This window comes from Heteronotia binoei, chromosome 2, assembly GCF_032191835.1.
Source record: "Heteronotia binoei isolate CCM8104 ecotype False Entrance Well chromosome 2, APGP_CSIRO_Hbin_v1, whole genome shotgun sequence".
Classification (NCBI taxonomy): domain Eukaryota; kingdom Metazoa; phylum Chordata; class Lepidosauria; order Squamata; family Gekkonidae; genus Heteronotia; species Heteronotia binoei.
In genome coordinates, this window is record NC_083224.1 from 83,059,151 (window position 1) to 83,081,280 (window position 22,130).

Here is a 22,130-nt window from a genome sequence, read left to right on the forward strand (position 1 = left end):
CATGGAGGGAACTTCATTAATGGAATTAATAAAGGGCACTTGTGCACAAACACCCAAGGAGGAGAGCAAATATAATTTTAGCATATTGCTAACACTGTTCAGCTCAGAACTTTTACAAGTATTTACTTGCTAAGGTACAAGTAGAAGCACCCAGTTGTAAATAAAAAAGTTGTAAAAAACTTCTCTTGTATTTTATATTTACCTCTTCCCAGAAGTCCAAAAATGCAAACTGACACCGGTTCCACCCAGCACCATTTTATCCATGCAAACCTACTGGGAACTCTAGATAAAGTGCTTATAAGAAGCTATTATGGCTCGTTATACCCTTTTTCCTCCTCCCTCCCATCTTTTTAACAATGAGCCTGATGGAGCATTTTGGAACCTCCACACAGTTTTGTGTTACTCTGGTTGATATAAAAGGCTTTTGGTTTGGATTCCGATTTGGAATAATCTGGCTACCTGCAATTAATTCAGCACTGACAGTGATTAACAGTGTTGTACTTATCTGTAACAGCTGTTAATCAAGTATCTTCTGTGCAGGCACACATTGTGCAAGCATGCACATATCTGCTGCTCAGAAGATTTTATAGTTTATGTTTTTAAGCCCAGCAGCAGAGCAGGGGAGCCCCTCCTCTCCAGAATGTTCTAGTGGCCATTTTCCCGGTCAAATGGTCATGTGCTTCAGAGGGAGGTGCTGTGGCAAGGAGTCTCTATGAGAAGTGGTACTTAAATGAGAGCTCAAAGCAAAGCAGAAGGGAGGGATGTGTGCCTGCGCAGAAGATACTCAGTGAACAACAGTTAAAGGTAAGTGCAACACTGTTTTCATAATCATACTACTGTGCAGTCCCACAAAGGGAGACTAGCAAGTTGACTCACCAGGAAGTGGGTCTCTCACTGTGAGTGTAAAACTGCTATCCCCACTGAAATCTCTCTTGTGTTGTGTCCACAGAATAATGATTAATGTGACTGTAGACAACCACATTGCAACTCTGTAGATCTCTGCCAGAAGAATGCCTTGTGAGAAAATGGCTGAAGCAGCCTGTGCTCTTGTAGAGTGTGCCCTAATCTGAAGAGGGCAAGGACTTCCTGCTTGGTTGCTTGCAGATATGAGCAGGAACACAGTTCTAGCTGGCTTAGTATTAGGGGGATGTGGCCTAATAGGCAAGTGAGTTCCTGCTGGGCTTTTCTACAAAAAGAGCCCTGCAGATATTATCCATCTTGACAAAGCCTGTGACACAGGCCCACAAACAAGCAAAGAGTTGTGGACTTTTTCTAAACTGGTTTGTTCTTTTCAGGTAGAACAATAAAATTTGCTTTTACATACACAGAGTATAAGGCCCTTTCATCTGTGTTGGAGGGTTCGGAAAGAATATGGGGAGCAAAATATCTTGCACCAGCAGAAACCTAGTCACTACCTTTGGAAGGAAGTGCATACTAGGTCTAAGGACCTCCTTTTGCTCATGAAATTTAACTGCCAACCCCACAGCCTTTAGGGAAAGGACATAATCAAGCACCAAAGGCAGAGGACAAGTAGAAGGAGTAATATCCTTTGACAGAGCCCATTCACAAAGCTGTCTCCACTTATGGCTATAAGAGAGTCGAGTAGATGATCATTAAGGATTGCAATAGACGCTGATTGTGAAAAAAGTCAATGAAGTGGCTTGATGAGCCACAAGGGTAAGGGGAGGTGTTCAACCCTATGGTGCAACATGTTCCCAGTTTTCAGGAGATCTGGTACTAGTGGCAGATGTGTGCACCTGAGACAGGTAAAGGAGGCCAGAATAGAGTGATCAGGATGCAGTCTATTCCATCTCTGCAGTTTTGCTAATACTCTGCCTATTGATGGAGAAAGACGTAAAAAAGCATGCCCACTCAAGGTACCTGGAAAGCATTCCCTAATGACTACAGTTCAGATCTAGCCCAGGAACAAAGTACTGGAGCCTTGGAAGTGATGCTTCTGATTAAAAGGTCTACTGTAGGGAAACCCCATGCTGCAATTATAGGGGAAATATACTCCACACCAATTGAACACCCGTGTGTAGGGAAAACCAATTCTGCTTTGTAGATCTGCCCTGGTGTTGCCTGACCCCACTGGATGAATTGTATGTAAGGACATCCAGTGCTATATAGCCCATTACCAAATGGTTCCACCCTGCTTGTTTACATACAGCATTGCTGTTGTGTTGTCCGTTTGTATTTGGAACGTCCTCCTTTAGATGATGGCTGCAAAGGAATTAAGGGTGTTAACAGCTTGTTCCTAGTAAACCCCTCTCCTTAAAGAATCACATATCATGCACAGACATTATCACAGCAGAGTGCACCCCAGCCCTTCAGAAGCATCCATAATGACTGTAACCTAAGGGGAAAGGGAGCTGAAGGGAACTCCCTTGAACAAATTCTCATCAAGACAAGCCCATGACAAGAGCTTGATAAGCCATCTGGGTATAGAGAACTGATGGTTCTGAGAGTGGCAGAGGGAACTGAATAGCTGGATAAAACCAATTTTGCAATGGTCTCATCCTAAGTCGTGCAAAGACGACTGTGGAAGTAGTAGAAGCCATTAGGCCCAGCATTCTTTGTACAGAGGAGTTTAAAAATGGTTCTTGGTAGGTTCCTGGTAAAGTGGTGCACTAATTGTCTAATGCTGGCAGCTCAGTCTCTTGGTAGGAAGGCTTGACCCACTGAGGAATCTAAGGAGGCCCCAATAAAAGAAGCCTGTTGAATTGGGCATAGTTTTGACTTTTTCCAATTGATCATAAGACCCAACTCATGACAAGTAGTGATTGCCAGAGTGAGATACTCCCACATGGTCTTCTCTGACAGAGCAGTAAAAAGCCAATCATCCATGGGATCTTAGACGGCCTCCTGCCACTGCTATGCATTTAGTAAAAACATGAGGTGTGGTGACAAGGCCAAAAGAGATGAACATATATTGATAAGGTAGCCCTAGATACTTAATCCTCTAATATTTTCTACAGTCAGCATTGATAAACACATGGAAATATGCATCCTTCACATCTATACTTGCAAATCAATCGTTTAATTTGAGAAGCTGTATAACTAAGAACAAGGAAACCATTCACAACTTTTAATGCTGAAAAACCTATTCTGTCCCCTGAAATCCAAAATAAGTCTCACCATCTTTCTTATCTGTGAAAAAGAACTCTGAGTAAAAGTTCAATATGTTGGCAAGAAACTAGACTTTCTGAACAGAGCTCTTATCCAATAGGGACTATTAACTCCAGGCCCAATTCTGAAAAAGACTTATCTATTGCAGAGGAGACTGCCTGCAAAGGTGGCAAGTCAATGAATTCCTGGCAGTAGCCCCTCTCCACTATTGGCAGGACCCAAAAGGCCAAGGTGATATAACATATCCAGAAAGCTAAATGAGGTGGCTGAGCCCAGCAACAATGCTAGACAGAAAGACTTCCGGCCACAGGGGGCTGGTCTTGTGAACCAGACTTCAACTGGGATGAGGATTTGCACCTTTGTTGATTAGACAATTGGGGGAAATACCACTGTGGAGGATACTGTTGAGGCTATTGATGAAAGAGGTGATGGTAAGGCTGATATCTGTGGTAATGTGACTTGCAAGAAGGGGCAGTGCTGTGGGTAATGATAAACATTTCACAGTCTGTCAGTTCTTCTTAACCTGAGATAGAAAATCATCAGTCTTGAGTGAGAATAGCAGTGTACCCTCAGAGTAGGTCCTCTACTTTGGATGTGGTTTCAAGTGAGAGTGAAGTGGAACAAAACTAAGCATGCCTTCTAAATACCACCACAGATGCCAGAACCTGTGCAGAACCATAGCTAAATACCTGCCGGCATAGATTTATTGCTTGGATAATTTAAGGGCTTCAATCTGGATTATCTTAGTCAGAGACTTCTTTTTTATCAGGCAACTGGTGAAGGTAGGAGGTAAGCTTCTCCTACAGGTTCCAATGATTGCCTGATAATTTGCTATCCTCCGATTTAGTGCTGAGAAAGAGTAGGCCTTGAGGCTGAGAGCATCTGTTTTTCTCTCTTCCTTGTCAGTGTGCATGGAGTGTGAACTATGCCTGTGCTTTCCTTGCATCTTCTTGGTTATGAGCAAAGAGCAAAGTGCATTAACAGGAAAGGGCAGTCTTCCTGCTGAATTTAGTACATATTCTGTACCTTGTGGGAGGTTGCAGGGGTGGAGGATAGTTTTTTCCCAAATAGATTTTGCCATGTTCAGAACCCTTCCAAGAGGGGGAAGGCAATCATTCCTGGGGAGTCACAGAATCATAGAGAAGCTGGAACGGGTCCAAAGTATAATCTCCCAAGTATCTTAGCCTGGGACCTGTGGATGTGATCTGAATGTCCAAGGACCAAGCAATCCTAACAATTTGCTCTGAATAATGATGGAGGCCCTCACGTAGAAAGACAGGCTTGTGATCACCCACAGTATCATCTGGTGATGGGTCAAATAGAAAGCTGAAGCCGGTTCCTGAGTGGGACCCCTCCTCTTCCTCAGATCCGGAGAGGGCAGCTGGTGGAGGCTGATTAGACTGGTTCCATCTGGTGGGAACCAGAAGGCAGTCATACTCATTGGGCTGAGGCTGTCTCAGTTCCAACAGTGGAGTAGGTCTGGGAGGCTTCCCCGTCATTCCTGTGGGTAAGGAGATGGATAGAAAAAGGGGTACTCTGCCATGGAACTGATGGAAAGGTAGGTGGCCAGGCTGTCATGATGGGACTGAAGGAGGTAAAGGAACTACTGGAAAATCCAGTACTTCTGTACAGAGCTCGCCTTCCAAGGGTGATGGAATGGGTGACAGAGAACACAGCAGTGGTGTACGCAGGGGCAGGAACTCCTTAGTCTCTACCTGGAGAGATGGTTCAGGCTGCCTCATAGGTTCAGAAAAAATCACCTGGAGCTTATCTTTTAGATTGGCTTTAAACTTCTTGGGTAAGGACTCAGATGATGACCCAGTGGGCACCAATTCCGATGATTTGGAATGCCTTAAGTTTAGGTCCAACCTCAGAACCAAGATACTTGAGAGTGGGCGAGAGCCAATCTGATTGGGGAACCAATCTTGATACCAAGGAGGGCGGTGCATGTTCCACCAGGGCAGGTGACTTAACTGCCAGGGTATCAGAACTCAACAGTGCTTTCTCCCATAAAGCTGCCTTGATGCAGGAGGCGTGATCATTATGAGTTTTAGGGGTGAACTGTTTGCAGATTTTGCAACTTACCACATTATGTCCTTTGCCCAAGCAAATCAAACATAAGGCATGCTCATTACTGTGAGTCATCTTTGTTCCAGAGGAGGAACACTTTTTAAACAAAGCCTTTTGAGACAAGATAAACATGTCTCAAAGAGAAAATACCAACAAGTTGAGGAAAAATAACTCACAGAACAACACTAAGATCTATCTTCACAAAGCAGCAGTGAAGAAAGAACTGAGGGAAGGGGAGCTCCTCGCTCTAGAGCACATGACCATTTAAGTGGGAAAACAGTCACTAGAACACTCCAGAGCTCCTCGGCTCTGTTGCTAGGCTAAAACAATAAGCTATAAAATTTTCTGAGTAGCAGGCCTGCACATGCGCAGTTCCCCAATGTGTGCCTGCACAGGAGTACAACAATGAATTTCAGGTTCTTGTAATCCATGTGTAAACAGAATTTAGTACTTATATTAGTTGCTGTACATAAACACATAGGGAGAAAATTATCTCACTTTATGCTCATATTGACTCTTAAATTTGCTTAGATATGGATAACTTTCCCTTCCATCTATTTTAACTACTGTGTTTTAAGTTTAAAGCTTCAGATTTATTGTAAAAGGAGGGATGGGAACTGGGCAGCTGGTAAAAATATAAAACTAAACAAACAATTCATAATGTTCTCCAGTCTAAAAGAACTCCAAAATTAACTTTTTAAAGTTAATTTTATTTTTAATTTAATATAACATACATTAACAGTTTTTTCCCCTAATATTTGGTGAATGTGACTATGTGTAGCTGTTGGCAGCCTCACATAATTTCCATTTGAGTTAATGCCAAATTAAAGCTTTTCAGTAGCCCTTTTTACCAGTGCACTAATAACCACCTCAGACACTGTGGTACCACTCAGCAAGGAAGAAGCGGAAAGAGCCTGCTAAGGCAATTTGTATTGCACTTAGAGAGCCCAGTCAAAAGACAACACATTTCTTTGTCTGAAATATGATGACAAGGGATGTCAGAAATACCGAACTTCTTCCCTCCCCCTTCGCCAGAGATGATTTTAAAGAGTTTGGGGAGCATTCTTGGGGCATTCCCAAAGAACCTGGCTTGTGGAAGCCAATTTTCTGAGGAAATTAAAACTCTAGATTTATTCCTAAATAACTTCAGGGATGGGGGCGCTTTATGAAGATTTGCAGCCAGGAGAAGGCATGGGATGAAACTGTCAACATAGTAATGCCTTCTGGGACATTAATATAAGCTGTATTTATGTAATAGCTAGTCCTCAACAATGTGCAGCATGTTAACAAGCAACTGTCACATGGATTCTGGTTATACAAGTGTGAATGGATAATGTCAGCAGTATCTCTTGAAATAAACAATACTGTCCTACCCTATGCCATGTTGTAAATGGATTATTACCCCTTGTGGAAGTATGTCCCTCCCATGTGCTGTGCTGGAGTGCGCATGTAGCACTAATGTCATACACAAGTTTTAAAAGCAGCAAAGCTACTCCCCCCCCCCCAAATACCCATCCACCTGTCACCTTAGCCATTCGAAGAACCAATGAACCAACACATTTTTTAAAAAAATGTAATTGTTTCCTTCCCAGCCACAGTGCTGTACAACACCAGCACTGAGACATACAACAAGCCCTATAATCCCCTTACAATCCCCTATACCTTCACATAAATGCTACTTTCTCCGTTGTAAACCAAAATGTGGGGACAGGATGACATCCAACTGACATTCTGCAGGAGCTAACACCTGGATAAGCACAACAGATAACTCAATCCAGCAAAAGACACCAATGCATGTAAGCACTGCTGATGTTCACTTGCGTTTCAATGCTCATTAGAAGTGAATCAGTTAGATGTGTCTTGATGCCAGCAGGAATGCTGCCAGTAAATATGAATAACTTTTAGCCAGCAGTTACAGCTAGATTGGAACAAAAATCCTTTTTGCATTGTTTGGAATGGCCCGTGTGACATTGTACTGAGGGAAGGGGGAAAAACAGGAATATAATCACCCTATCCATCATCATTTTCAAAAAGTACTTAAGAAATCTACTCAAATCTTCCTCTTCTTGCTTCCCTTCCATTTTTCAGGCTCCTTCTTTGTGTCACATCTCTTCTTAGATTGCCTGGGGACAAGGACTGTCCTCTGCCATTTCTGAAAGGCAATTTAGCTTCAGCAAATTCCACTTACACTGGACTAGCACTGTAATAATAGCCATCATCAAGAGCATGTTCTCTGAGCACCAACTTATTTGTAGAGAGCAGGCCTGTCTGAAGAGACAGGATTTAGTGTCTCCAAAGGCAATTTGAGTGGTATGTTTACACATACATCACTCATAAGCCACACCTAACACATCAATTGGACTATGGCAAAATGGAGTCTTTAAAATAGTGAGTTGCCCAAGGCCTCTGATACTAACAGGAATGTTTTCAGATGCTACAACTGAAGCCACTACATAATCTGCTGAGCCATGTAATATCCCTGGAAAATGCTCTCCCCGAAGAGTCTCATCTACAGTCCCACACAGAATCTTCTGTTAAATAAAGAACTGAGGCTTGGTATATTGTGTTGGAACATGCCTTGCTTCCCTGTTAGGCACATTATGTAAAGGAAAGTAATTATAGTGGATGATTACACTGAAATAGCAGACCTTCTATACATATATCATGAAACAGCATTATACTGTTGGCATGTCTTTGAAGTCCACAAAAAAATGATGTACATAGTTTCTCCCATTAAAAGGAATCACTGAACTAAATTGACTCAAATTTTCCATTGCTGTGAATAACTGGGATAATCTAATGCAGACTTCATTAACACTACTATCACTAATCAGCATTTGTGCTGGATGAACTGGGTTCGAACCCCATTAAAACAGAGAACCAAGTGTTATTCTTTTAGGGTCTGCAAAGCCAACACTTATATTAGGAGGGGAACATTTGAGAGGCATTTCTATAATTGTAGATCTGTGATTGAATGTTGTCACCTGGGGCACTATAACTGGGGCTTTGTAATATTAAATGCCTAACTTTCTTTTCTTGTTTTCATCTTCTCCCATAAAATCTCCATTAACTTGCACAAATTGTCTGCTTTAAAAAAGACAGTGCTTCCCCTCTCCTTTTTCCTCAAGCACTACCATTTTACTCTAGCATGGTTACTAATTACGGAATATTGCTAATTACTGAATATTCCTGGATTGTCCTTCAAAAGCCCCTTACCAGAATAATAGAAGAACAGGTTATTTATTTATTTTTCTAATTTATTCCCACCCTACCTCCAAAATGGGCTCAGGGCAGCTTACAGCATAAAACGATCAACAATGAAACAATAAATAATAGCAACAAATAATAGCAGAAAAAAACATGCCTCATATCAGGCAAGAATGGATACCCCAGAGACTCCAGTGCCCAGAGCCAGTTTGGTGTTGTAGTTAAGTGTGCGGATTCCTATCTGGGAGAACCAGGTTTGATTCCCTACTCCTCCACCTGCACCTGCTGGAATGGCCTTGGGTCAGCCATAGCTCTTGTGGGAGCTGTCCTCGAAAGGGCAACTGCTGCAAGAGCTCTCTCAGCCCCACCCACCTCACAGGGTGTCTGCTGTGGGCAGGGGGTGGGGGGAGGTAAAGGAGATTGTGGCCACTCAGACTCCGAGATTCAGAGTATAGGGCAGGATATAAATCCAAATCCAATCTTCAATTAATCTCCCAAAACAGCAAAGACACTGGGAAAGGTAGGGCTGTAGACAAGGGAGGCCAGAAGTATTGAATGTTCGTCACCTCAGCCAAAAGCCTGGTGGAACAGCTCCATTTTACAGGCCCTGTGGAACTATAATAAGTCCCTGACCTTGAGTGACAGCTTGTTCCACCAGGTTGGGGCAAGGCCTAAAAAAGCCCTCACCCTGTTTGAGGATATGTGGACATCTCTCAGGCCAGGGATCACTGGGAAGGATTGGTCAGAAGAGCATAAAGTTGTCCAGGAGTCTTATGGGGAGAGGTGGTCCCATAGGTATGATGGCCCCAGCCCATGTAGGGCTTTAAAGTCAAAACCATAAACTTGAACTGGATCTGGTATTCAATTGGCAGCCAGTTCAATTGGTGCAACACCAGCTGGATGTGCACTTGCATAGGTGTCACTGTCAGCAGGTGTGCTGCCACATTCTAAACTAGCTGCAATTTCCAGATCAGGCTTAGGTACCCCTGCATATAGCGAGTTACAGTAATCCAGCCTGAAAGTTACCATTGAATGGATCACTGCAATTAGGTCCTGGGGGGTGAGATGGGATGCTGAAGATGATAAAAGGCCAATCTGGCAACCAAAGTGACCTGGGCCTCCATGGAAAGTGAGGAATCCAGCATCACTCAGAGACTCTACTTCTGGCGCTGACATCAATGGTGCTCCACCAAAGGCCGGGAGCCTAATTCTTGATCTCAGACCCCCAAGACTCAGGTCCAGGACTTCCATCTCTGTGGGATTCAACTTCAGATGGCTCTACTGCAATGATCCAGCCACAGCCACTAATGACCTGTCCAAAATATCTGGGATAGAGTCCAGCCAGACATCCATAAACAGATAGAGCTGGGTGTCATCTGCATATTAATGACAGCACAACCCAACCTCCCAGACCAACTAGGCAAGAGGGCACATGCAGATGTTAAATAACATCGGAGAAAGGATTGCCCCCTGAGGCAACCTGCATTCAAGTGGGTATTGCAAGAACATCCACGCTCCCAGTGCCTCCCTCTTTTCCCAACCACGGAGAAATGAGGAAAAAGCCATTGCAAAGCAGTCCCCCTATATCACAATGTCAGCAAGGCAATGGGTCAACAGATTGGGGCCAGCTGTGTCAAATGCTGTTGTCAGATCTAAGAGCAACAGCAATGCTGACCTGCCTTGATCCAGGTGCCTCTGGAGGACATCTGTGAGGGCAACAAGTGCAGTGTCCACCCCATAGCCAGGGCAGAAGCCAAACTGGAAGAGATTCAGTATGGAAGCATCATTTAAGAAAATCTGTTCCTAAGTAAAGGCTCAAAATTACTAAGTAAAGGCTCATCAAGTCTAATTGGGAGTGGATAAGAGAAACAAAAATGAATTGTGATCCTTGCCTCAACACTACTTTTCATCCCCTTTCACTGTGTTCCAGATTGCAACCCACTTACTGTGTACCACAGAACTCAGTGTAAGCCAGGAAAACACACACCAGCCTTTAATTGTATTGCCCTGCCTGAATTCTGCTTCTTGGCTACTCTTCAAATGGGACAAAATTCTGCAGACTGGATAGAGTTATGTATTAGCTGTGCATAGGGTTGCCAATCCCCAGGTGGGGGCAGGGGATCCCCCGGTTTGGGGACCCTCCCCCGCTTCAGGGTCGTCAGAAAGCGGGGGGAGGGGAGGGGAATGTCTGCTGGGAACTCTATTATTCCCTATGGAGATTTATTCCCATAGAAAATCATGGAGAATTGATCTGCGGATATCTGGGGCTCTGGAGAGACTGTTTTTTGGGGTAGAGGCACCAAATTTTCAGTATAACATCTAGTGCCTCTCCCCAAAATACCCCCCAAGTTTCAAAACGATTGGACCAGGAGGTCCAATTCTATGAGCCCCAAAAGAAGGTGCCCCTATCCTTCATAATTTCCTATGGAAGGAAGACATTTAAAAAGGTGTGCTGTCTCCTTAGATGTGATGGCCAGGACTCCCATGGAGTTCAATTATGCTTGCCACACCCTTGTTCCTGGCTCTGCCCCAATGTCTCTTGGCTCCACCCCCAAAGTCTCCTGGCTCCACACCCAAAGTCCCCAGATATTTCTTGAATTGGACTTGGCAACCCTAGCTGTGCATTAGGTGCTTGCATCCTCATATGCAGGCCTCAGATTCACTGGGAGCTCACAGGAGCGCAGCTCTTGAACCTTTCTGAGAGTTCCACCTCCTCTTTCTGAGAGTTCCACCTCCTTGTCCATTGAATAGTAAGTGCAGCTGCATAACAATCCCTGGATGAGCTCCACTACTTATTTTTCTACAAAATGACTGCTGCTCATATGGATTCACATGTCACTGTCATATACAAGCTACAAACAGTCCTTTTGTAAAGAAGAATCTTTGTTTCAGTAGGTAGTATTTTTAACTAATTAAAACCATCCTTAAAAATATCTCTTTTCATCTGAAAAAGCAACAGGATGGGGAAAATGTCTATGATGTTTGGTGCATAACTTGAAGACCAGCCAACATACTGAACCAAGTTTAAGTTTGTGAAGACAGAGAACACTTTATTTACCATCACCATAAGCTTTCCCTAAGCCTCTCTGGGGACTTACAACTTTTAAAATGAAATTTAAAATTATTCAGAAATATTTTCCTATGTAGATTACTCCAGTATAATGTTTTGTAAAAAACAATATAACCCCTTACACTTTGGAGGCAGTAATGCACCTCAAGACAGGATGATTCAACATGTCTGAAAATTTAGACTTTGCTTTGCTGTTACAAAACAGACTTTTTACCCCTTCTCCAAGTCCTCTCCCCTCCCCCAGCATCACTTCAAATCTAAGTACAGGCATGTTAGATGTCTTCAATCAAAGTTTTCCTTTGAACTGCTGTATGTTGAAATGTTTATGGTTTTAAATTTCATATTTCAGAAGTGCGGGAGACAATCATCCCCTTTGATTTTTGAGTGATAAGCAGGAGGAGGAGGAGAAAGGTGGTAGAAAGAGAAGGGGAGAGGTTATACTAAGCAATGGTGAGAAGGGAGGGGAAGATCATCATGTATCTGCAATCAAGTGAATTATATTCTTTAAAAATTCCCCTGGTTTAGGCCCTGCAGGTACATTCTGACTTTAAAAGAACCCATCCTATTATCTCACAAACCCATCAATGCTCTACATCATCTTGTTCCTCATAATCATTCTCTACATTAGTGCCTCTAGCAAGGTATGGACTCCAGTGGGAGGCTGAGACCTTTTAACTCTATTGAAATATGTTCCACAGGAGTGTTAAAATTTAAACATAGCCAGATTAATTATTTTAAGTGTAGGTTAACAATTATTGGAATTCTTCATTTTACCAGTATTAACTCTGACTAAATCATCCAAATACTCATTTTGCTTAATCTATATTACTTTTGGCACAGGGTCTGTATAAGAAGAATCTATACTTCCATTGTGCAGTCTGAGTCAAAGAGGAAAATCCCATGTAGCATTGTTAACTGCTCCTGAGTACATAGGAGTTGCCATTGAGTTTCTGGTCTGAAGAAGGTCTAGAGGAGAATAAGAAATATATACTACTGAGTCAAATTAGTTGCTACTTTACCATAGGGTACTTTCCCAAGGAAAAGCCAGATTAAGACTGCCCCAAAACAGATGTCAAAATGGTGGTGGACAGATATGAAAGATCAGATTTTTATGCAATGAATCATTCACACCCATTATCACCTTATCACCACCATATAATGCTTAGGAAATATATACAGCAGAAAACAGATCAAGAGAATGGCTGTCTGTATAAGCCTATCAAGAATTATAGAGGGCAGTAATAAAATAATAGGACCCTAGGGAAGTTTCCTACTGACTTCCAGACATTAATATTAAAGGATGACTTTATTTCTGCCTTGCTTGTTATTAACAAAACCCAGTTAATAAGCTGCACACAGCTTTCAAACCGGGTTGGTTTACTGGAGAGATAAAAATCAGTGAATACTGAGATGGGCAGTCTGTAGAATAGAGATCAACTGATAGGATTGCCAGACTCCAGGTGGGTCCCAGAGATCTCTGAGAATTACAAATCCCATCCAGCCTACAGAGATCAGTTCCCCTAGAGAAGATGGCTGACCCAGAGAACCTACTCTATGGCATTATATCCTGCTGAGGTCCCTCCTCCCCAAACACTGCCCTCCTTAGGCTCCACCCTCAAATCTCTGGGAATTTTCCACCCCAGAGTTGACAATCCTATCTACTGATCACAACTACTTGCTGCATTATATAACCCATATGTGGTAGTATCTGCTGACACAGGTATATATTTCACATGTCAGTTACTACACATCAGGAATTCCAGCAAGAAACCTTAACATTGCTAAACAGAGACCCAGTCACAGCAGCTAATTAACACTCCCATTTTACAGTTGAGGAATACTAAGGCTGAGACATATGATTATTCCTTATCTGCAATATTTAAACAGCCACAATTTGTGTAATATTCTTGTTTATAGCTTGGCTAGAGAGGAGCAACTGCAGTGCTGTCAATAATACTGGTTGGCACAACAATGGGGGCCAGCGTCACAGGGTGAGAACTACTCATCCTGAGATCTGAGCACTGGACAACAAAGACCCCCTGCAGTCCCAGAGACAGGTGCTTCAGATAGTCTACCATGACTCATGGTAGAATCTACCAGTTGTGATCTACCTTCCCCCCCCCCCCACACACACACTCCAGGAATTACTATATCAACCAGTCCATTTTACAAAAAACTAAATTCTGTCTGTATGAATTAGTCATTCCCAAATGCTGAAACAAACCAATCAGTAGACTACAAAAATCAGGTGAACAGATCATGAGTGAATGTTGATAACAATAATACCAAATGACTAAGAAAGTTTCATTTCCAGATCATGCACAAGAATCTTCTGATGGCTCCCAAGATCCAAGCATAGGCAAAGCCCCCTCTTCTGGTACATTTAAATTATAAACAGTTTTTTTAAAGCCTTATACTGTTTCCCATCTCCATGTTTTCAAAATATCTTAACAGTAAACTCTGTAGAACATTTATAGTTTCTTTGAAATTAGGCCTCAGAGATCAAATGATTAATCCACTTATTCTGGTCCAGTGAGATTTGATTTGAGAATTACAACCTATCTGAACTGCCCATGTTTATACATGAGGTCTGCAACAAACATAACTCAGATTTCTGGGCCCATGCACTTTACGGTGACATAATCATGTCTTAGTCTTCAAATTTTTATAGAATTGTGAACACAGAAGCACCTTAAACTTCTGAGCATTTCATCTCCATATTTATGAAAAGAAAACAGCATGTGCTGTCATCTTAACACTTGCAGTTCATTGCTAGCGTCTTCAGCCTAACAATCATACACACAAAGTATTTGGATTTAATAATATTGCAATACTGCAATAACATTTCAATACTGACCTAACTTGTACCGAAGAGGCCCAGCCATTCTTGAATATCCAGTCTGCTCTTGAAAGAGGCCAAAAGAATGATTGAAATAAAGCTTTTTGTCTTTCAGACCAACAGGTAATTCATTATGTTATTATTGTCAACAAGGGATATTAAGTCAGCAAGCCATGCAAATGTAAAAATTGTTTATTAAAATGTAGGCAAACCTCTGACAACCAGGCCTCTTTCATAGGAGCATATAAAGATGCTTCCATCTTTCTTGCAAGGGGCATTTGTTTAGTAGGTGGATGAAAACTGAGCTTGTTCCAAACAGGGCCAGGAAAAGCAGCCCCCACTGTGAAAGCAGCAGCAAGCAGAATAGAGGTGCCAAGGGACAACATCCACACATGCACCTAGTCTCCACACTGCTTGCACCCATCCTCCCCATCTCCTTTTCCCTCGCTGCAACAGCACCAACTAGACAAGAATCTCATTGAGGCCTCCTGTAGCCCAGAAACTCCCTCTGCTCCAACAGCTGTGTTTGGTTTTAACAAAATATTAAAGTCCTGTTAAAGAGGTGGAAGAAATAGCAGAGTTCAGCATCACCATTTTGAAAGCAGCACTAAGTTCCACCCACCCCTAGACTGGTTGCTGGAAGAGTGTTCACACAGATGCTCTCTGCCTAAATCAAGCACTCTGTTTCCCTTTTAAGTAGTAGTAGGAAAGTAGTTTACACTTTGCTCAAGCTTAAAAGTGAAAGTCCTGGAAGTCCCACAAGTTATGCTGGGAACAAGGAGGGCATCATGTGCAAGCTCCCCAATAAATCGGGTGCATGCTATATTCTGACTGGGGGGGGAATTCCAAAATAAAAGCAGTCCTCTTCAGCAGCTCAGTTTCTTGGAGAGTGAAGTTAAAGAAGGACTGATGAGTGGTGGCACAGCTTCTCCACTACCACTCCCTGAAGTGGACAGTTGTAAAATGTCACTATTACTACAGCCACTGCTTTCTCTAAATGCTTATCATCTAAACATAAACCAGACAAATTTTAAAAGCCTGCTGCTACGGAGCAGCATAAATGACACATAGTGATCTACTCTTGCTAGGAACGGCTATTATTCGAGGGGAGGGGGGGGGAATAGCTGTCTGTATATTTTGCTCCAACCCTCCTTTTAAAACCATAACTTAAATACAACCATTTTTAATTTTAAATATTAAATATGGATAATTTCATAGAAGGGAAAAATGAGATACAAATCAAAGAGGAGAAAATATTACATCCCATTTCACATGCATCCCTTGCTGGATCAGGAAGTGCAGCTAAATCAGCTGCATATCTAAATGAATACCCACATTCAGATACAATCTATACAGATTCTGATTTTAAACAGATGTGAATTCAGTTGTGTATGGGAATGCACATCCAAATGAAACCACTGCAATGGAGATGGACTGCACCTAATTTTCAACAGTTTCTAATCCCACAGGTCATGCATAACCTGAAACCTGCTTCCACATGTAAATCTCCTTGTTTTGACTGGAGTATCTGGTTCCATGGAGCAGACTCTTGGGACGATCACAGCAGCATCTCTGCTTGAGCCCCCTCTACAGGCCCAATGCTTCAATGAAGCAATTCCTTTCAGTCTCACTTCCAACCCTGTCAGCTGGCGCCTCCATGCTGAATGGAGTGGTGCCAATGTTCAGCACAAGGAAGCATGTATGTTTCTTCCATCAGCTCCTGACAATTTTAGGAAGCTGAGTGACAGCTTTAAAGGGGTCCTTTAAAGTTTTTTCCCACCTGCATACATAGGGTAGTGTCCCTGGAAATTCATTTTGACCTTCCCCCGGTCTCATTCTGGCATCCAGCAAGTCTATGCACAAAATTCTCTCTATTAGTTAAGTGGATGTGATATCCTCAAGAGACAGAATGTCTGTCATTTACTGGTTTTAAATATTGGTTTCATCTTTCTCATGGTGACTTTCTCATTTAAAAATCAGAGATTCCCCCTAATGGGTTTTTTTCAAAAAAGTAGCATCCAAGTCTACATCTTTCAGGGTCAACTTTACTTCCAGAAGTCTCTATGTGAGTGCACTACTTTCTACATACAAGTTTCATTCATAATCACAACACTTTCCAAAAAAACCCAGAAAGAAGCTTAAAGTCAAGGTTTTTTTTCTGGTTATTACTTGCCACTCCCATTAAGAAACGCTCCTGGTAACAGCAGCAAGCACTGTAAGCAACAGAATTAAGTCCTGTTTGATAGGCTGCAGTTTTCAGGTTCTTTGGAATGAAATAACGCATCACAGTATTTTTAGTTAAAATTACCTTTCAGAATAAAGTCAAGATTCCCATGCAGCTGAAGCAGTTAAAAACTATTTCCACTGAAATGTCATTTTGTTTATCCTATACAAGAACTAATACAACAAAGAAGTTTCTCCATGCAAATTTTCATCAACCAAGAATCTAGCCCAAATCTACACCATGCTCCCTCCCCTTCTCTCCCTGAAGGTATCCGTCAAGTCTCTACAGGATGGAATTTTGCTTTGGTATTTTAGCATAATTCTGGCCAGGGCTTCAATGGAATTCAAACCCAAAAGGCCTTAATAAATAAATATTATGATAAGAATATGAAAGCAATGCAAACACCAAAGATAATTGGAGAAGGAAAAAAAACCTTAGCATTCCTTTCTAAGCTAAAATCACAAAGCTTTACATTAAGCTCGGTCCTCTCTTTATAAACTGTGCCAAAAATATATAAAACCTCTTGTAGTTTTTTAGTCTGACCTCTCTCAAGCTTATTTTTTTTAAAAAACACTTAAGACCTCTGAAATTCGCTCCGAACTTTAGAGGAGAAGGAAAAAAGGAAGATACAACCCACACAGATTAAATGCTGCATATCTACAAGGACAAAACAGTCCCCTCTCACTCTTGTATTTCTCCTGCATGTTATCTCCTCTCTTCTAGAGGCGACATGTTACTATTACAGCGAATCCAAGCTATAAAGAGACTGGAAGACCAATCCTAAACAACTCTACTCAGAATCCTACCCAGGTTTGTTCTGTGTGACTTCCTTGCAGGAAAGTGTTACTAGGATTTCATGGAATGTTCTTTGTATTTCATGGTATGTGTTTGGATTTACGAAAAACTTATTCTTACTGCAGGATTTATTTCAGGCTGTTTGCAGGTAGATGCAAGTAAAATGTACATCCTCCCTAAGAATATCCATGTCAGTATCTCAAGCACTACTCCAACATCTCAAATAACTTACCATATTCAATAACTATAATCATGCGCAGGTCAGTATTTTTACAGTAACTGTTCCAAAAGTATTAATCCCATAAAGGATAGAGGATCCGTCACCCAGGTGGAGGCTATGGCTAGCACGCTTCTTATTCTGGGAGGGGGGACTTTCTCCATATTCACCCTACACCCCCTCCAATACCTGAAAAGTAATTCTAAAAGAATTTCTAGCAAATACAATAAAGAGAAGATAAAACAAGATCTGCATTCAGAAATTAGCTATTTTTGCTTGCTGATTTCACAGATTGCATGAAGGGTTAAAAGCTAAAGGAAGGATCGCTTATATATGGGGGGAGGAGAGAGAGGAGGGGGGATTAGCCTTACCTTGACTAGCTTTAGCCATAGTGTTGCCGGAGTAGAGGAAAAAGAAAAGCATACACAATCCAGTAATCTCCAGGGCCCCCATCGCAATCGGCATGTGTGCAGAAGGGCTTTTCTGATGCTTTAAAACGAGACACCAAGGCATGCAAACTTTAACACCACCAAAAGTCTATTTTCTGGCGGTGTATAAAAGCGGCGCTGGAGAAAGATTACTGGGGAAAGGATGGCCAAAAGGGCTCAAGATTCAGTCTGCGTTTCCTGCTATTACTAAATAGGAAAAGAGAACCGCGCAATCTTTAGGTGGACTTGATCACCCTCCCCTCAGCTGCTTCCGTTGATCCTTCTTACAAAAAGAATCGCAGCCAGCTCCGGTTTTGTCAGAGAGCAATATATTGAGGAGGGGGGAGTGCCTTGGTCTAGTGTTGGGGACCTGTGAAAGGTCCATCAAAGCAACGCCCTTTTTTCCTTTCTTTCTTTCTATTTGGCTTCGGCTGCTCCTTCACTCCCTCCCACCCTCCCCGGCTGTGCTCTGCTCTGCCTGCAGGAATTTACAGTCTGCCACTGGGGGAGTAGGGCCAGTAGCCATGGAGACAGCTTCCCTGGGAGCAAGGAGGTCAGGCAAGAGACCATGTGCAATCAATGGATCAATGCAAACTCCCGTGCGAGCTCCAGACCCAACAAGCACTTTGCCGTCTCTCCACCCCCCCCCACCCGCTTTGCCCAGCTAGGGAGGAAAAAGGGGAGGGGCATGAGAAAGAGGATTGTGTTCAGAAAAGAGAATTAAGGGGGGGAACACCCAGTTTGCAGATGCCATGACCTGCAACCCCCCCTTTCTTTTTTTTTTACTTTTGATGCTTGGTCTGAAGGCAAGAGACGTGCTCTCGGGATCAGTGCAAACTCCAGATCAAAGAGCTTCTCTCTCCCTTCGGCTGAGCGAAGGGGGATGGGTGGGATTGCGAGGAGGTAGAAATAAAGGGTGTGGGGGGGGGGGCTCTCTACAAATTATCAGGAGTCTTTGCCACGTTATACTTACCTCCGCTTCCAGCCCGAAGCAAAATTCATCCTATTGCTGTTCTTGCTCCTAAAGCGGCAATAATTTGTAACCCTGATTATTTTTAAGCAACTTTTATTGCTTCTTTGTTTGAAGGAACGTAAACTATTAGAGATGAGAAGCTCATCAGACAACAGAAGTCCACCGTTGCATATCAAAGTCCGGGAAAGCTTGGTACTCGCTGCCCAGAGACCAGGGTTTACAGAGGCCCAACTTCTGGAACTTATTTTTGTCTGCGGCGCGGACTCAGCCTTGCAAGCCGCGCAGGGCACTTCTGAGCATGTGCAGAATGCGGTTCAGTCACTAAAAGCGCATTGCTCCCACAATGTCTGCGCTTAGGACAGAGTCCAATGGCACCTTTAGACCAACAAAGTTTTATTCAAGGTATGAGCTTCTGTACATAAAAGGTCATACCTTGAATAAAACTTTGGTCGTCTTAAAGGTGCCACTGGACTCAAACTTGGTTGCTTCAGAAGAACACGGCAGCCCACCTGGATCTGTGCTGAGGAGGGAATGCCTGTCCACCTAGAGACACGCTAGCTTTGCTGCCTTTCAGTGCAGACGTTAACACCCCCCCATTGTTCTCTCCCTGTCTATGCAAACCCATCGTTTGAATGGGACTGAGAAGATTTTGTATCTTTGTGTTTCAGCATTACATCTATTGCAGAGATAGAAAATATGGGTTGTATGTGTTTTTATCTTTAACTCTAAAATGAGATCCTTTCCATAAAAACCTGCAGTACTAGTGTTTGTGCCCTCAGGGGGAGATATTTTCATCCATATTCAGGATTAGTCACTTAACAGACTTTCACATATGTTGCTACAAAGTGCCTTTGAACCTCTCAGTTGTATTTGTGCACAGTACATGTGAACGTTGCTAATGTAGGGTTGAAAGGGGTGTGGTTCAGTGGAAGAACCTCTGCTTTGTACATGCAGAAGGCGCCAGGTTCAAGCCCCTGCATCTCCAGTTTAAAGTACCAGGTGGTAGGTGATGTGAAAGACCTCCACCTGAGACCGTGGAGAGCTGCTGTGCCAGTCCAAGAGATGATTCTGATTTCGATGGACTGATGTTTTGATTCAATAAAAGGCAGCTTCATCTGTGTTCAAAGTGAAAGATGATAATTTGAAAATACAAATGTGAGTTTTGTTTTGAATTACAAGTGCAAGAAATGGAAAATGCTCTTTTTTGTTTTGTCATATTATTTTATTTTTATTTATATCTCACATTTCTTCCTCATGAGGACCAAAAAGCAACTTATAACACAACCCTGTTAGGTTGGCTAGGCTTAGATATTACAATGGTCCCAAGATCACCAGATGAGCTTCTATGGCAGAGTATGGATTCAGATCCAGTTGTCACAGGCATTTCCCAAGTTGGCACCCCTGTCCTAGTGTGATACTCTTAATTACTTGTACATGCAGGCTACCATGTGTGACACCTCCTACACCAGAAGTAAACCTAACTTTATCAAGCCCTTTAGGAATTCTCAAGGCAGCCCTCAACACCCTTATCACACTTCATACAATTAAACTACCTTAGGGGCTTGGATAACCAATTGGGGTGACTCTTATTTTTTTAGCCATGTTAATACTTACCCCTGAAGTTCTGCAGACAGAACAAAGGAAATGTATGTGTTACCCTCCCCAATTACTTCAACAAATTATGACAATATCCATGGTAAAGGAAATAGAATCTCTAGCTTAAAGAGGTTATACATGGAACAAAAGGTAGGGTTAGAAATGTTGAGCTGAGGACCATAAGGAATATAATTACTAAATCTGGCCAATCCCAGGTTCCCTCAGTGTTCTTTGATATGATATGCCCCCCCCCCGCCATGCCCCACTGACTAATAGCTGCAATATAAGACAAGAATCATATATCCTAAGGTTTCTCAGGCATGTATCCCAATGGTAGTGACTTGTGACTCCTGCCATACAACTGAGAATGTACAAAGCGACTCAAGGACAAGAATTTGATTCCAGGCCACTTTGCTGAGATGACTGAAATTGGTCCGTGTTATTCCACTTTGGACAATATGTTGCAGCTCATATATAAACAAGTAAACAATATTTACTTGAAAAATAAAGATGAAAAATAAGATGTCAGGTCATAATTTGTTGTATGGAGAAGCATTCAACCATGTAGGTTGAAGGAGTTTGCCCAGTCTCTGTCACCTATACAGACTGGGCAGCCTCCACTAACCACTGTGCATCATTTGCATCAGCCAAGCATCAATGCAAAATCTAAGTGATCCAACAATGAGAATGCATAGCTACTATTGCTGTTTAACTGATGTCACCCTACTGAAGCAAATAGGATGTGCATACAGCTTGGGTGAAAACACAAAATGTAAAAAAAGCAGCTGGGGAAAAAAATCAATTCTGTAGATTTTATTGCCACTCAGTCATCGTTGCATTAGAACTCAGATCTCAGAAAGCTGAAAATCACACACTGATTTGCCTTACCACTAGGAAATGTTAGCTGCAGGCCAACTTCAGCTCTTCTGAATCAATACCTTGATGAAAGGTGTGGAAAGACAAAGGTGTGTGGAAGGGATGGAAACCTAGGAAGAATTGGGTGGGCAAAATATTGTTTGCAAGCAGAGAGGGGTTTCACTAAAAGTGGAAAAATCTTTTTGAGATGTTCTTTGTCAATGTGAAGAAAAAATGCTTTTTCTCCTGGAGAGAAGCTGGCAAGCAGCAAGTATGCTTGTAAACATTCATTTTTAAACAAATACTTCATAATTTTTAATTCTGGCAGTGGTTCTCTGTACCACATAGACCTCTAGCATTTCAGGCACACTATTTCAGGAGGGGAAAGCCCCTCCAGGGAGTTGGGAACCTCTAGGAGGGCAGGGTGGAAATGGGGCCTGCAGGCCAGAGCAGCCATATTCTTCCACAGTTTGGTGGCATAGGTGGGACAAGAACAACAAAAAACCCAATCAGATTTATTAAAATGGCTATACCTAATAATATCTAAATCTGGCATTAGCACAGCAATGTTCTATGAAGCCTTAGAACTGGGAGGGGATAAATATAAAATGGCAGGAGATAACTGAACGGTGGAGTTGACTTGCTAGCAAAACTATGTGGGTATGGAGGGGGCAGTTGCACCATTTATTTCACACGATGAAGCCTATCCAGTAGGGGCCATGATATG

The 22,130-nt window shown here is 42.4% G+C and overlaps 1 protein-coding gene across 7 annotated transcripts in view; it reads right to left on the reverse strand.

The window, feature by feature from the left end:
• SCUBE3 (signal peptide, CUB domain and EGF like domain containing 3) overlaps window positions 1-18,586 on the reverse strand; it is a 262,129-nt gene extending 243,543 nt beyond the window's left edge. For 3 of the 7 annotated variants that reach the window (XM_060231457.1, XM_060231455.1, XM_060231453.1), the window contains exon 1: window positions 17,923-18,584. In XM_060231457.1, coding sequence (XP_060087440.1) covers window positions 17,923-18,064 — 142 coding nt within the window. In that variant the 5' untranslated portion in view covers window positions 18,065-18,584. Of the gene's footprint in view, window positions 1-17,922 lie in introns of all 7 variants that reach the window. The other 4 variants (XM_060231458.1, XM_060231454.1, XM_060231452.1 and 1 more) reach the window with 3 other exon arrangements.
• Window positions 18,587-22,130: the final 3,544 nt, after the last annotated feature.